Genomic DNA, 16,089 nt, shown 5'->3' on the forward strand with positions numbered 1-16,089 from the left:
TATTGTGTATTAGTTTGCATTTGTATCATCAGACATGTGAACAGTCAAATCCAGGATCTCAATTTATTTTGGGTGAATTCTACAAATTATCGTTATTCCAAAAGTCACACAACTATTTATTTGTTATAATGACTAATATTTAAAATTAAGCGATTTATGATTCTACAGATGAACATAATTAAATATAAAACAAATTAAGCTGTCACTGAATGTTTTCATGCCACCATGTCTGGTTGGTCCAGCTTGCCCTGAAGGAAACCCAGCAGATAAATGTTTGATTGAAGAAATCCCAATTTTGCTCAACAACCCAGGCGACGTAAAATGAGTTTGAGCATCGGTGTGTTCCCGGGGTGTGAGGCATGGTGCTGCCCGCTAAGGGGAGTGTTGCCCGGGTGGGAGGGAGAGAGAGAGAGAGCGCGTTCCCGCAGCAACCGGGAAGATGGCAGCTCTCACATCTCTCTCCCAGGTAAAGATGCAGCGATTAAAGATTGCACACTTCTGCTAAGCTAAACCGCTTGTTAGCACGGTGTGGTGTGACTCGTGCTTTAATTTGTATTTTAACATCAGTTCAAACAAACCACGAGGTCGCTTTGACATGCAGTTGTAAATAAGGCTGTCAGCCGGTCGAGTAAGGCCTATTTGCAGGACCGTTAGGTAGCGGCTCGTTAGCCTCAGCTGGAGGAAAGCTAGCCGTGTAGCTATGCAACGTTACATGAGGCGTAACACGCAATTAGCTCACCCGTTATGCCGTTAAACATGCTGTCACGTGCGCGTATACTTAATTAAAAACGCACTAGAAATTTGATGTAGCAAAGCCTGAGCTAGCCTAGCTTAGCCTTGGTGCCCAGCAGTGAGGGGATGGAGATAAACACGCTCATGAGCTTCTTACATGCAGGCTATACCGAAGGCTAACCCGAGTTAAGCCTCTATTAATGCCGCTGTTCCAGTCTCCATGTTAATGTTCAGGCTCAAGGCATCCCACGATAGCGCTTCTCTTAGTCCCGCAACACGTTAATGCAGTTGGGTTGTGATGCCTTCTCATTAGTTGCCCTTCAGCAAACCCAACATTAGCGTTAAATAACATATTGCATGTTTGAATAAGAACGGCAACGTCCGGTTTAGTTTACGTCATCTAGACGTTTGAATCAGTGCAATTCACACAGAGCGTTTTTGGGGGAATGAGGCAGTTTTTTAAAGCTAACATTCTAGAAGGAATGGGTTTACAGCGCAATGACTTCCTCTCTTCACAGTTGTCGAGTGGGAACCCCGTATACGAGAGCTATTACAGACAGGTACGTTTCTTATTGTTACTGTTGGGTACGACACGGAAGCATGAAAACATTCTAATAGACTCAAACGTGTGTTTTTTCCAGGTGGACCCTGGGAACACAGGCAGGGTGGGCCCAACGGAGGCTGCCCTGTTCTTAAAGAAGTCTGGACTCCTTGACGCCACGTTGGGGAAGGTCGGTCACTTAGTGGCTCAAGCCACACTGTTTTATTTCTCTAGTTGCTGATGATGGTTCGTTACGTCACAGAGAACGCAAGAGGTGCGTTTGTTTTGTGCATCAGTTTGTGGATCTTGAACTGAAGGTCCACCTCTGGCCTGTGGTCATAACGGTCTATTTTAAACCTCTCGGTGTATTGGCATATCAATGGGCCGTTATCTTCTTCTCCTGCTGACCCGTAAAGAGGACCGCCTTGTGCTTAATGTCAGTGTGGGTCCTTCCTGGTTCTTTGTCCTACTCCCACAGTCCGAAGACATGATCTCTGTGTAAATGCTGTCTTCAGAGCCTTCAACATGCTAATGTTGGTGTAGAGGTCTCCCTACAGTCTCTCCTCCATGTTGACATATGACGTCCTGATGACATATGCTTCTTCGTCCCCTGACCTAAAGGCAGCTTTTTAAAAAAAAAGTCTGGATCGCGTCCTCAACCCTCATCTGCTGACGGGACTGTTTATGAATGTTCCCCAAGTCGAATGGGGTTCTCTTTGATGGCGTCATAACCGATGAGTCCGTACAGTGCTGTGAAGCTGCTGTAGCTTCATCCGTCCACACTTCATGAACCCTCCCCTGAGTTTCCTGACTTAATGATGCTTAATGGGAAAATGAAAGAATGGCAGTTTGATATAAAAACACTTAATAAATAAACACAGGAGCCCTTCGTTAGGGTCTCGTTTAGTCTTTAATGCTCTGTGTTTGTCCTTGTGTTTCAGATCTGGGATTTGGCCGATCCTGATGGTAAAGGCTATCTGGACAAACAGGTAGGGAAGTCTTTAATGTACTCTGTGTACTTCTCAAAGAGAAGAGAATCTTACTGTGGACGCAATTATGCAGAAATACTTAATGACAAATTCTCAAGTTGATAACTAAAATAACCCCAGTTTTAATAATGCTCCTAAAGTGTTCAAATAAAAACAAGAGAAGGACTTGAAGGCTTCTGCTGTGTGTTTTCCTTCTCAGGGCTTTCACGTAGCTCTGCGGCTGGTGGCTTGTGCCCAGAACGGTCAGGAAGTTAGTCTGTCCAGTCTCAACCTCACAATCCCTCCTCCCAAGTTTGTGAGTATGATGTTATCATGACAGCTCAAGTCCATTTAACATGGAATTGATAACAGGGCTGGAGATATTCTTTATAGTGCTTCTCTACAACTACTTTTATGTTATATTACCATGTTATTCAGCTCTGTACTAGAAAAGCTTATTATGAGAAAAAAAAGGATGTGTGTTTTTACCAGTGTTTTGAATCATGTGACAGTTCTGTATTTGTTGATTTCAGAAGGACAGCAGCAGTCCATCTCTAAGCAGCACAGCATCCGCCTCCGGCGACTTACACTGGGCTGTTAGGGTGTGTTTATAAACACACACACACTCACACACACACAGCAGGATAAAGCAGTCTTTAGGCTCATTGAAGACAAAGGACCATTTTACAACAAATTTTATTTAATAATTATAAAAAATATGAATACACAAACTCTGTTTTCTGAGTTTGTTGATTACACTGTTAAATGTTCATGAAATGTTTTTAATTGAAACCCTGATCGTGCCTCGAGGATTGTTCAATGTGGCAGTTTAGGAAACCATTCGTTTTGTGAATTAGTTTGAACTCTTCCATCAGGTCCAAAGAACAGCTCAGTAAGTCTAACGATGTTTGAATCTATCTTTCTACAAAACTGCCGCGTCTTCTCCGTTGCAGCACGAGGAGAAGAGTAAATTTGATGGGATCTTTGAGAGTTTGGCCCCAGTCAACGGCTTGCTGTCGGGGGAGAAGGTCAAACCAGTGCTCATCAACTCCAAGTTACCCCTGGATATCCTCGGGAAGGTATGGACTTTACATTAAATGTCATTTAGCTGACGCTTTTATCCAAAGCAACTTAGAATCATTGCATTTCAATCGTAAAGATACAAAGTTCAATACTGGTAGCTTTTGTTAGATTTTAAAATAGGCACGTTGGTTTCTCGACTAAAGATCAAACTACTCGAGCCAGAGATGTGTTCTGCAGGTGAAACCGTTTCAAAGCAGCTTTGTGGTAACAACATACAATCTCTGCTAGTTTAGTCCCTGCTCTTAATTTCTCTGCCTGGCCTTGTGTGTGTTTCTTGCTGTCAGGTTTGGGACCTGAGTGACATTGATAAAGATGGCCATCTGGACAGGGATGAGTTTGCAGTGGTGAGCTCTTTTTGGTTCTCTAACGCCTGAGAATATACAAAATGTTCACACTGGTCCAGTGAGTATGCATTAACAGCAGCGTGTGCTTCCCTAGGCCATGCACCTGGTCTACCGGGCCCTAGAGAAGGAGCCCGTTCCCGCCCTCCTGCCCTCTGCCCTCATCCCTCTGTCAAAGAGGAAGAAGAGTCTGGGCTCGGTGGCCGGCTCAATGCCCGGGCTGCCTGCAAGTCCCCCACCTGCGAAAGACTCTCTACGCTCCACACCCTCCCACGGCAGCATGAACTCCCTTAACAGCACCGGCAGCCTGTCGCCCAAACACTCCCTCAAGTCTGGACAGGTAATTACCAATACTCCCACATCAGTAAAAACACAATTCTAAGCTCATGTATGTCTCTCTTATGACTCTTAAGTTGTAACAATGATCTCCTGTGAACAACCATACAGACTGGTAACAGATCTGTGTAGAAGTAACCTTTTGTAGAACGCCTTCACCAAATGCATCCCTCCGTCTCTGTCTCAGCATTCGTTGAATTGGGTGGTCCCAGTGTCAGACCGCGGCCGCTATGACGATATCTTCCTGAAGACAGACGCTGATCTGGACGGTTTTGTCAGCGGAAATGAAGTGAAGGATATCTTCATGCATTCGGGACTGTCTCAGAATGCCCTGGCCCACATATGGTAGGCTCAGTCTCATGTTCCATTACTGCAAGTTAAGCAAGCGACCATTTGGTCTCAACAGGCAGGGGGAATTTCACAATCTGGCAACCCAACAGTTTGCCTAAAATAGGTCCAAAAACTTGATCCTAAATAAAAAGCCATTGATAGAGTTGCCAGTTTGGAAAGTGGTACAATTATATTTAAGACTGTAACAAATGCTTCACAAAGAACAGCCATTTACTGTTGGATATCAATCCTGTGTGCCAAAAGAACTATCCATAACAGGTCTATGTTCAAATCGAACATCCTGTCAGTTTATGACAGGTGTCACACTTCCTGAGCATGGCTATCAGCTTTCCAAGGACTTAATGGAAATGTGTCTGCTGACCAACTGCGCTGGTTCAAATGACAGAGGCCAGGGTCAGCTGGGTTTTGTGTTCAGCCTGTCCGGATTGTTCGTGTGTAGCTCCGGAGAACTGTGCGTCTGGTGCTCTGATCATTAACAGATGTTTTTTAGACAACACATTACTGTGAGCAAAGTGAGGAAATGCAACAAGACCAATATATGAGCCTTTTTGACTCTGAATAAGCAAGCTAGGCTGAAGAGGATCAGGTTTGATTGCTTTATTCAAAGAGTTTTGGTAAAGATGTTTTATATGTTTGATTCCTTGCTAATGATTTCTTGAGGTGGGCTTTTTTTTGCTGTGCTCTGTGTAACAGGGTTAACCCAAAGCACATCTTCTGTATGTGTGCTCCTCCCTGTAGGGCTCTGGCAGACACCAGGCAGATAGGCAAGCTGACCCGGGAGCAGTTTGCCCTTGCCATGTATCTCATCCAGCAGAAAGTCAGCAAGGGCGTCGACCCCCCACAGGCTCTGACTGCCGACATGATCCCCCCCTCAGAAAGAGGCACTCCTGTACCTGTGGGTCCCACACACACACACACACACACACACACACACACACACGCACACGCACACGCACACACAGTTCAGCCCCAAGTTAAGTCTGTCTGCTGCTGAGAGTGGCGTGCACGAGAAAAGGAAACAAAAAGAAAGGGGTAGCCCCTGATATAAACACTGCTTTATGGTATTTATTCTTGAGTCATTTCTCTCATATCTCCACAGCTCTCTAAATGAGTTCTGTTATGTTTGTACTGTATATGTAATTACACTCTTACATGATAGACTGGAATGGATCAAAATGGATCACTCTAGTCATGCACCATCACCCTATTGTGATGATGGCTGAAATAAAGCCAGACTCAGGGCTCTCAAAATTGCCAAAAAATGACATTCATATCGCTCAAAGCGCTATCTGCTCAGAGCGGTTTAACTGAACGACAACAATAAACAAATGCCGAGTGCTGATCAAGAGTTTTGTGCGAGCAATTGAAGGTTGCAATTCTTGTATCAAATATGGCAGGCTTCATTCAGTGATTGAAACAAATATTATTAATATTAATTGAAGTTTATAGTATAGAACCGACATTGAACGCTCCGAGTGAGCGGTGCTGTGGTAAACATGGAACTTTTCTTTGGCATGAAACGTCTTATTTTATTCATGCAATATAAGGGCAGTACAGCATCCTGCCACCCGCAAAGCAGCCGCTGTTGTGTGTGTTTAAAAAAAATATTTTTTTACATTGGAATGTTAATTTTCACATTCGAAATTCAGTTTTTAACAACTATTCGAATATATATTAGAATTTTGAATATTCGTGGAAAGCCCTAGACTCAACAGATATCTTCTTATGGAACCTTTTCTAAGTAATAACCCGGCGTACCGGTGGGGGCTAGAGCAGTGTTTCTCAACCGTTTGTAGTGGGTCGCGGGCCATTGCATGGAAAAAAAAAAGTTGAAAAAAAAAAATTCATCCTGGGATTTTATTTTGAAGGGACTTTCTCTAATGCATGTTTTCAGTCAGCGCGACAATTAGAACGCGGAAGCACCCCCCCCCCCCCCCCCTCACCCCCCGTTGACCGATCTAATTGGGTCGCGGCTCGTCATTAAGGTGTAAAGGTGGGTCCCGGAGCCAGACAAGTTGAGAACCACTGGTGTAGAGTCAAGTTCCGGAGTGGGACGTCCTTGTCCCAGCCCTCTAATTTGTATTTCCTGTGAAGCTTGATATGCTAAATAACAAAAAAGCTGGGGGGAGCAGGTGGGGAAGGGGGTCCATTTGTGCTCTTTGCTCAGTATGGCACTGCCGTGTGTGGGGGGAAAAAAAAGGTTCCACACTTTTTCAGGAAGGGGCTGTCCCCCTGTTACATTGGTAAGGGAAACACCGGAGAGTGTGTACGATCACTGTGATTGTAGGGCTGTTGCTCTTAGTCACATATAACATGCACATGTTTGTTGTCTCCTTGTCTGCAGAGGTCACATATAACATGCACATCATTGTTGTCTCCATATCTGCAGAGGTCACATATAACATGCACATCATTGTTGTCTCCATATCTGCAGAGGTCACATATAACATGCACATCATTGTTGTCTCCTTGTCTGCAGAGGTCACGTATAACATGCACATCATTGTTGTCTCCTTGTCTGCAGAGGTCACATATAACATGCACATCATTGTTGTCTCCTTGTCTGCAGAGGTCACATATAACATGCGCATCATTGTTGTCTCCATGTCTGCAGAGGTCACATATAACATGCACATTATTGTTGTCTGCAGAGGTCACATATAACATGCGCATCATTGTTTTTTCCATGTCTGCAGAGGTCACATACTACTATATGTCACTGACTAGGTCATTTCTCTATGTCTGCAGAGTATGTCAGGATACATGACCCCAGTGGGATCGGAGATGGCGGCTTTGTCTGAGATGAGACGGGTGAGTCAATACTTCTCCTCTCCCCCATCACACTTCTACTGACTTTAAAATGTGACCCACAGAGACATGTGAACGTAAAGATGCAATGTTTTCTTCTTGCCCTTTTCACTTTTTCAAGCGTGACTGAGCAGTTGCATCACTTTCAATCCAAATCCAAAGATCCATTTAGATTCTGCGTTGTAGTTCAACACAACCGGATTAACACTAAAGGGGAAACTGTATCAAAAATATGTAGGCTTCACTCTTCTTGTTTGTTACTGCTGTTGTGTCTAACAGCCCCTTCTTCCTCCTCTCTCAGGCCATAATGTTGAAGTTGTGGGTAGGTAACATGGACCTGCAGTGTAGTCAACTGTGAATGCTCTCACAGTTACAGGAAAGCATTTGACTTTCCTCTCCATTCCAGTGCAGTGACATTGTCTCTCCCTGTTGACCGATCAAGGGAAGATTGAGATCCTCCCCCCACCTCTTCCACATGTTGGTGACGACCCCACCCCCCCCTCACTGACATGACCTCATGTGCTGCTCCTCTTGTCAAGCACTGGTTTCTCCCCTCTTCTCTCTTCTCCTGCTCTTCCTCCTCTTTGCCTTTGGCCTTGTTCCCGCCATGGCTCAGTTTCTTTATCCCACTTCACTTCTCCCACCAAGATAACAGTCACTTTGCCAACCACTCGCTGTCTACATCCCTCTCCAGGACAGCTCGAGTTCAGTCGGTTCAGGGGAGTTCACTGGCATCAAGGAGCTGGATGACATCAGCCAGGAGATTGCGCAGCTGCAGAGGTAACAAATGAATGGCTGATACACCAGGAAACTACTTTTATTTTAAGCATTTAAGTAGCACTTACTTTTCAGCATAACTTTTATTTTGAAGGACACCATTTCGCCATCAATGAATGAAGTAACCATGGCAACAGTGTAGGCCTTGTGTGTTTTTATCAAATGGTAAATGCCTAGACATTTACTAGTTTGAGTTTTTGATATGACAAAGTTCTCTGTTCTAGTCTAACATGAGCTTTCCCTTCAATTGCATCCCTGCGCCTCCTACATTTGTCCGTAGTCATAATGAGATACAACAGTGCGATCCTCGGCTACTGAATCGCCCTGAATCTTCTGTCATGTCTTTTCAAAAGCCCAAATGAAATGTTTAAATAATTTTTTTTTATTCAGAGCATTAAATGCCTTAAAACTACAGTCCAGTTTGTTTTACATGACGACAGAAAACAGAAGTGCTCCTTTCAATCTCTCAGAATCTCTGATAAAATTGTGTCTTTTAAACATTTTATTAACACACATAATCCTTTGGGGTGTCATACACGGCCGGATCAGGCCCACTGGGGGAGGCCAGCCACTTTCTGATGACCGCGTCTGTCCAGGCAGCAGCGCTTGCTTGAACATGACAGTGCCCCCCTCGGGTGGACCATCGCGTATGATTTTACTTGTCTGGCCCACTTGATCAAAGTATGTGGCCCATTACCTAATGTTCGCCAAGTGCGTCCCATAATTCTACTCTGCTGACATGTTATTGGGTCAATCAAGGTGCCTTTAGTACAGTGCTGCTCCAACAGCAGCTACGCTGCATATTCTTGTCTTCATGTAGGTTAAAATATTAAAATGGCAGCTTTTGTTTTCTTTAAAGATTTCATTTAGTGTCACTTTTTCCCCATTTTGGCTTTGTTTTGGCTTTGCCATTTTGAGATTTAGATCATGTGAAGGCTCCTCCTTCCAAATGGCACGTAGGGCTGAACCTCATTTTTACTTAACACATCTGTTTAATATTAATTTACTTTCTTTAGATGCCAGTAGTGCAAATAATTTAAATAGCATGTGGAGCATCACTAATTAAAACAAAAAACTAAAACTAATGGAATGTACATTTTAAGTCATATTGCATATGTATGAGCTTCATCGCTCATGTTTGGCTTGGTCTCATTTTATTGCTCTTCATTCATCCGTCCATCCATCCAGCAAACCGACCACTCTTCTTTTGATATGTGTATTTTATCGACCTTTTGTTTGTCCACCACTTATTCTCCATGCTGCGTCAGCACTCTTGCCTTTACCCAGTGGAATACTCTCAGGTAAACACCTGGCTGCTGGGCTGCCCTTTTGTCTAACCTACTGTGCCCCACACACACACACACACAGAAGGAGCACAGGCTTTGCCTCCTTATTTTTTACCCGCGTGGAGGGATTCACATTTGTTCGTTTGCACCAGCAGGATAAAAATCTTAGTTGGCAAATCAATTTCAAAAACAATGAAAATATACACATACTTTTGACCGGTTCAAGTTTTAAAATGTTTTCTTCTATTCGACCAACATAGTCGATCGCAATCGAATCTCAAATTGTGGAAATGCACCTTTTAAAATAGCAATTAGAAATGATCAATTTCATAAATTTAAAAAGATTATCTTTATAAACACAAATATTGAGTGACGACAGGTTTCATCAAATCCAAAATCTCACAATGTCCACGTGTTCACAGCAGTGGTCTGGTTCTTCATGATTCTTCTCTCTTTTCTAATGTGTGTGTGTGTGTGTGTCAGGGAGAAGTATACTCTGGAGCAAGACATCCGGGATACAGAGGAGGCCATCAGACACAAGAGTGCAGAGGTGCAGGTGAGGGCAGCTTGCTCATTATACTTCGCTTCGGAACGTGTTTGTCCTTCACAGGTTTCTTGTCCCTTTTGTCTCCTCAGGAGATGCAGAATGACTTAGACAGAGAGACGGCCAGCCTGCAGGAGCTGGAGGCTCAGAAACAAGATGCCCAGGACCGCCTGGAGGAGATGGACCAGCAGAAACACAAGCTGGAGGACATGCTGAACGAAGTCCAGATAAAGTGTCAGGAGGAGTCTCAGATGGTGGGTGCAGGCCCAAACGTAAAAAGGACAGAGGGGACAAAGAACATGCTTATTTGGGAGTAACTTAAATCGAGGCAGAAGTTTCCAGTCGTTTGTCCCATGATGGCAGCAGGGTACAAGCGGTTTTGGGCATCTGTCACTCGTTGATTCCGCTCTCCTCCGCCTCCAGATATCCACCCTCCAGAGTCAGATACATTGTCAGGAGACGGACCTGCAGAGCCAGGAGGAGGAGCTGAGCCGGGCCAAGGCCGACCTGGGCCGGCTGCAGCAGGAGGAGAACCAGCTAGAGCAGAGCCTGGCCGCGGGCAAGATCCAACTGGAGACCATCATCAAGTCCCTGAAGGCAACACAGGACGAGATCAACCAGGTAGGAAACCTGTGTGTGTGAGAATTGTCAGCAGGGGGCATCGTTGCACTGTGTAATTCAGTACTTAGAGTTTAATTAACCCTCAGCTTATCTGTACTGTGCTGCTGCTCCCTACCTACAAAGAGAGGTCAGCAATCACTTTTTCAGTTTTATGCTGGTATCCTTTTTTACCAGTTGTACTCGCATACATGACCAATAATTGATGGACTAAATTCACAGCACATCATATGTAGCGCATTAAGGTTGTACTCCGACTGCACCTTTCAACCAGTATGTGCTGGTTGTCTTTTTTTGATGTTGTAATTCAGCTGAAATGACAAGTTAAACTTCAGCAGGCGGCCCACACCAAAAGTGCATGCAGCGTGGTATCCAAGCGTCCGACTGTCACTCAGCTATGTGCGTGTCCGTCCCCTGCAGGCTCGGAGCAAATTGTCCCAGATTCAGGACAGCCAACAGGAAGTGTCCAAAAGCATCGAGCAGTACAACAGCACTTTGAACGGAACCCACGGAGGCAGCATGACCAACCTGGCTGACATGAGCGAGGGCTTCAGCGACAGAGAGAACGGGGGGTTCCCCGCCATGGTGAGAGCAGCAAAGGTTAGGACCTCCAGCAGAGCTCCACCCTCAGCACTGCACAAAAGGGCCTGTGAAGAAAGTTGTGTATGTGGTGATGCTGGCGCGTATTGAAGTAGTCATAAAATGTCAGTCAACAAGATATTGCATATATCATATGAGTTCAAAATAGCAAGGAGGATTTTTGTCGTTGTAGAAGATGGATATCCAATTATTCAAGCATGCCGTCTGTCTGGTGATGTTAAGGGACATAGCTGATCCATAACCCGAACATCATTACAGTTTACAGCACCATGAAGAGCTTAATCAAAAAGGGAAAGGAACTATACAAACCTTTTATCTGGTAATTGTTTGAAACACATTTTAGACCGTAGCTCAAGAAAGGCTCATCATCATCTAGACTGGTGCTTAGCAGCAGTCAGCAAGTCCACATCTCTTCTGGCATTTCAACCGTGTCTTCACTCAACCTCGGCTGTCATCATTAGACCTCTCTAGTCCCTTTACTTTTGATAACACAATAACCTCAGCTTGGATCGACGTCAGGATCGGGCTCAGGGTGGGAAATTGTTTGGGGATAATTGTGTTTTATTACAACTTTGGGTGGACTTAGTGTGTGAACAGAAGTCCGTCGGCACAGTCAAGGCGCGGCGGTGGATCGGTCACCTGATGAAAAGTTACGGATCAGGATTACTGGATACCCTTAGAGGGTAGAGGCTGTGAGAAGCACTGCTCCTTGAAAGGCCAAACCGCCTCTTAATGCTGCACATGTGCGTGGTGATGAGCAGAGAGGCGCGAAATGGACGGCTGCTCTGTTGGTTGATGTCCCAATGTGATCATGACTGACTGATGCTTTGTGTTTGAGACTGTAAAGTATTTCCTCCTCACCACAGGAGGATCCATTCAAAGTGAAGGCGCCTGTGTTCAACAGCCAGCCTCAGGAGCTCCACACTGACCCCTTCCACTCTGAGGACCCCTTCAAAACAGACCCCTTCAAAGGTGACCATTCCCCACAGAGCCTTGCTCTCTTCCCATCCTTCACCCTGCTCCCTTTCGTCCCTGTGGTTACGGCTCCGTACCGTCAGCCGTCTTTTTGCTCCAGGCAGTTTGTGTTGTTTTTTTAGCTTGAGATGCTCTGTAACTCTGTCCTGTGTGTTTTCCTCTCCTACAGGAGACCCTTTCCAACATGACCCTTTTGCAAAGCAGCCACCAACATCAACAGGTACTTACTCCAAATGGGAGGGGGGCACGCAGCAGCATTCATAAAGCTAGAGTTGAGATTATGTTGTAGCACATTTACAGAACATTAAGAGTTTTGACTCCCTTGTTCTTTGCCTAATATGTTTGTTATTAGTATTTATCAGATCATTATTTAGTGTCCCTGGATTTATACATAGTTTGTCTGCTCTATCTCTTCATACACTACTTTGACTTTGACTATTATCCAAGCGCTAAACTTATACTTTCTAATGACTTATGTATATACACTCACCGGCCACTTTATTAGGTACACCTGTCCAACTGCTCGTTAACACTTAATTTCTAAGCAGCCAATCACATGGCGGCAACTCAGTGCATTTAGGCATGTAGACATTGTCAAGACAATCTCCTGCAGTTCAAACCGAGCATCAGTATGGGGAAGAAAGGTGATTTGAGTGACTTTGAACGTGGCATGATTGTTGGTGCCAGAAGGGCTGGTCTGAGTATTTCAGAAACTGCTAATCTACTGGGATTTTCACGCACAACCATCTCTAGGGTTTACAGAGAATGGTCCGAAAAAGAAAAAACATCCAGTGAGCGGCAGTTCTGTGGGCGGAAATGCCTTGTTGATGCCAGAGGTCAGAGGAGAATGGCCAGACTGGTTCGAGCTGATAGAAGGGCAACAGTGACTCAAATAACCACCCGTTACAACCAAGGTGGGCATAAGAGCATCTCTGAACGCACAGTACGTCGAACTTTGAGGCAGATGGGCTACAGCAGCAGAAGACCACACCGGGTGCCACTCCTTTCAGCTAAGAACAGGAAACTGAGGCTACAATTTACACAAGCTCATCGAAATTGGACAATAGAAGATTGGAAAAACGTTGCCTGGTCTGATGAGTCTCGATTTATGCTGCGACATTCGGATGGTAGGGTCAGAATTTGGCGTCTACAACATGAAAGCATGGATCCATCCTGCCTTGTATCAACGGTTCAGGCTGGTGGTGGTGGTGTCATGGTGTGGGGAATATTTTCTTGGCACTCTTTGGGCCCCTTGGTACCAATTGAGCATCGTTGCAACGCCACAGCCTACCTGAGTATTGTTGCTGACCATGTCCATCCCTTTATGACCACAATGTACCCAACTTCTGATGGCTACTTTCAGCAGGATAATGCGCCATGTCATAAAGCTGGAATCATCTCAGACTGCTTTCTTGAACATGACAATGAGTTCGCTGTACTCAAATGGCCTCCACAATCACCAGATCTCAATCCAATAGAGCATCTTTGGGATGTGGTGGAACGGGAGATTCGCATCATGGATGTGCAGCCGACAAATCTGCGGCAACTGTGTGATGCCATCATGTCAATATGGACCAAACTCCCTGAGGAATGCTTCCAGCACCTTGTTGAATCTATGCCACGAAGAATTGAGGCAGTTCGGAAGGCAAAAGGGGGTCCAACCCGTTACTAGCATGGGGTACCTAATAAAGTGGCCGGTGTATATATATATATATATATATACACTCACCGGCCACTTTATTAGGTACACCTGTCCAACTGCTTGTTAACACTTAATTTCTAAGCAGCCAATCACATGGCGGCAACTCAGTGCATTTAGGCATGTAGACATTGTCAAGACAATCTCCTGCAGTTCAAACCGAGCATCAGTATGGGGAAGAAAGGTGATTTGAGTGACTTTGAACGTGGCATGATTGTTGGTGCCAGAAGGGCTGGTCTGAGTATTTCAGAAACTGCTAATCTACTGGGATTTTCACGCACAACCATCTCTAGGGTTTACAGAGAATGGTCCGAAAAAGAAAAAACATCCAGTGAGCGGCAGTTCTGTGGGCGGAAATGCCTTGTTGATGCCAGAGGTCAGAGGAGAATGGCCAGACTGGTTCGAGCTGATAGAAGGGCAACAGTGACTCAAATAACCACCCGTTACAACCAAGGTGGGCATAAGAGCATCTCTGAACGCACAGTACATCGAACTTTGAGGCAGATGGGCTACAGCAGCAGAAGACCACACCGGGTGCCACTCCTTTCAGCTAAGAACAGGAAACTGAGGCTACAATTTGCACAAGCTCATCGAAATTGGACAATAGAAGATTGGAAAAACGTTGCCTGGTCTGATGAGTCTCGATTTCTGCTGCGACATTCGGATGGTAGGGTCAGAATTTGGCGTCTGCAACATGAAAGCATGGATCCATCCTGCCTTGTATCAACGGTTCAGGCTGGTGGAGGTGGTATCATGGTGTGGGGAATATTTCCTTGGCACTCTTTGGGCCCCTTGGTACCAATTGAGCATCGTTGCAACGCCACAGCCTACCTGAGTATTGTTGCTGACCATGTCCATCCCTTTATGACCACAATGTACCCAACTTCTGATGGCTACTTTCAGCAGGATAAAGCGCCATGTCATAAAGCTGGAATCATCTCAGACTGGTTTCTTGAACATGACAATGAGTTCGCTGTACTCAAATGGCCTCCACAATCACCAGATCTCAATCCAATAGAGCATCTTTGGGATGTGGTGGAACGGGAGATTCGCATCATGGATGTGCAGCCGACAAATCTGCGGCAACTGTGTGATGCCATCATGTCAATATGGACCAAACTCCCTGAGGAATGCTTCCAGCACCTTGTTGAATCTATGCCACGAAGAATTGAGGCAGTTCTGAAGGCAAAAGGGGGTCCAACCCGTTACTAGCAGGGGGTACCTAATAAAGTGGCCGGTGAGTGTACGTATAATCCAATAGTGGTGCAAAAAGCTGACTTATTAAAGCACCTGTGCGATATTCTCCCCTGACCTTTGAAAATACATGTAATCATTTCTGTCATGTTTGTAACGTGCACGAGCTTTGGCTTTGGCAAACATCCCTCCACTTATGTGAAAAGCCAGCGTGTGCAACCGTGCCTTGTGGCCCACTTCCCCCTTCAGCGATATTGTGGAGTTTCACTTCTCTGCTCAGTGGATCACACAAGCTCAGCGATGGAAATCTCCCCTTTTCACACAAAAGTGAAACTACTCCACAGTACACATCCTTTTCCTAAAGGTTTTACTCTATCCACTTGGGGTAACAACAAAAATATTTTTTTATTGTCAAATTTCCAAACCGAGCCATGACATTGTTTTTTTTGTGGGCAGAAGAGGAGATTATGTGCTGGAGCTCTTGCTGGAATCAAATCTGTAGTTATTTGTTATTCGGTGCTGCCGGAGGGTTTTTAATTGGTGACCTCTTATTGGCCCATTCAAAAAAATCTCCTGCCATCCATATGTGAACGTAAACTCCAGACTTAACAATAACTTAACAGATGATCCAAAGTGTTGTCTGAGCTCATCACAAGGTCGGGCCTAAAGCTTAATGTTAAAGAGGAACATTTTGCCTCTGCACTAACAGCTGGTATTTCATTGGTTGCGCTCAATGGGGAGTATTCCTCGGGCCTCGCACTATCACAAAGCGTGAGGAAAAACTGATCTGTCTATGGAGCAAAAGGTTTTAAGAAACGCTACAGCTGGGATGTCTATTGTTTCCCACTGCAGATCCTTTTGGAGGAGACCCGTTCAAAGAGACGGATCCCTTTAAGGCCACGTCAGAAGACTTCTTCAAGAAGACCACAAAGATGGATCCCTTTTCCTCACCCGACCCCTTCAGTAAAAGTGCTACATTGCCTTCCAAGGTACATGTTCAGGGAGATGTTGAGTGTCCCGAAGGAGACAATAAGTGTCGGCTGTTAAGAAATACAAACAATAACATACAGCAAACATACAGTACATCTACACGCTGTCGCCAGCAATCATACCGTTTCACACGCCCCGTCGTGGAACACACCCGTAGTGTAGCGTGTAGGTAAGATAAATGAATAAGAAAGGAGGATGTGTCGCACCACTGGACAAAAATAATCTCCAGGATGGCTCTGTATCATC

General features: G+C 45.0%; 1 protein-coding gene across 5 annotated transcripts in view; it reads left to right on the forward strand.

Moving 5' to 3' along the window:
* The first annotated feature begins 35 nt into the window (after window positions 1–35).
* The window catches only part of LOC119216159 (epidermal growth factor receptor substrate 15-like 1), a 29,196-nt gene continuing 13,142 nt past the window's right edge, over window positions 36–16,089 (forward strand). Inside the window, exons 1-20 of one of the 5 annotated variants that reach the window (XM_062563553.1) lie at window positions 36–466; window positions 1,251–1,292; window positions 1,374–1,463; window positions 2,215–2,262; window positions 2,462–2,557; window positions 2,775–2,843; window positions 3,195–3,320; window positions 3,609–3,668; window positions 3,763–4,005; window positions 4,189–4,346; window positions 5,091–5,247; window positions 7,101–7,163; window positions 7,855–7,940; window positions 9,707–9,779; window positions 9,860–10,021; window positions 10,191–10,388; window positions 10,806–10,985; window positions 11,852–11,957; window positions 12,130–12,180; window positions 15,706–15,842. In XM_062563553.1, coding sequence (XP_062419537.1) covers window positions 440–466; window positions 1,251–1,292; window positions 1,374–1,463; window positions 2,215–2,262; window positions 2,462–2,557; window positions 2,775–2,843; window positions 3,195–3,320; window positions 3,609–3,668; window positions 3,763–4,005; window positions 4,189–4,346; window positions 5,091–5,247; window positions 7,101–7,163; window positions 7,855–7,940; window positions 9,707–9,779; window positions 9,860–10,021; window positions 10,191–10,388; window positions 10,806–10,985; window positions 11,852–11,957; window positions 12,130–12,180; window positions 15,706–15,842 — 2,172 coding nt within the window. In that variant the 5' untranslated portion in view covers window positions 36–439. Of the gene's footprint in view, window positions 467–694; window positions 1,293–1,373; window positions 1,464–2,214; window positions 2,263–2,461; window positions 2,558–2,774; window positions 2,844–3,194; window positions 3,321–3,608; window positions 3,669–3,762; window positions 4,006–4,188; window positions 4,347–5,090; window positions 5,248–7,100; window positions 7,164–7,854; window positions 7,941–9,706; window positions 9,780–9,859; window positions 10,022–10,190; window positions 10,389–10,805; window positions 10,986–11,851; window positions 11,958–12,129; window positions 12,181–15,705; window positions 15,843–16,089 lie in introns of those variants that run through there. The other 4 variants (XM_062563554.1, XM_062563552.1, XM_062563550.1 and 1 more) reach the window with 4 other exon arrangements.

This window comes from Pungitius pungitius, chromosome 7, assembly GCF_949316345.1.
Source record: "Pungitius pungitius chromosome 7, fPunPun2.1, whole genome shotgun sequence".
Taxonomy (NCBI): Eukaryota; Metazoa; Chordata; class Actinopteri; order Perciformes; family Gasterosteidae; genus Pungitius; species Pungitius pungitius.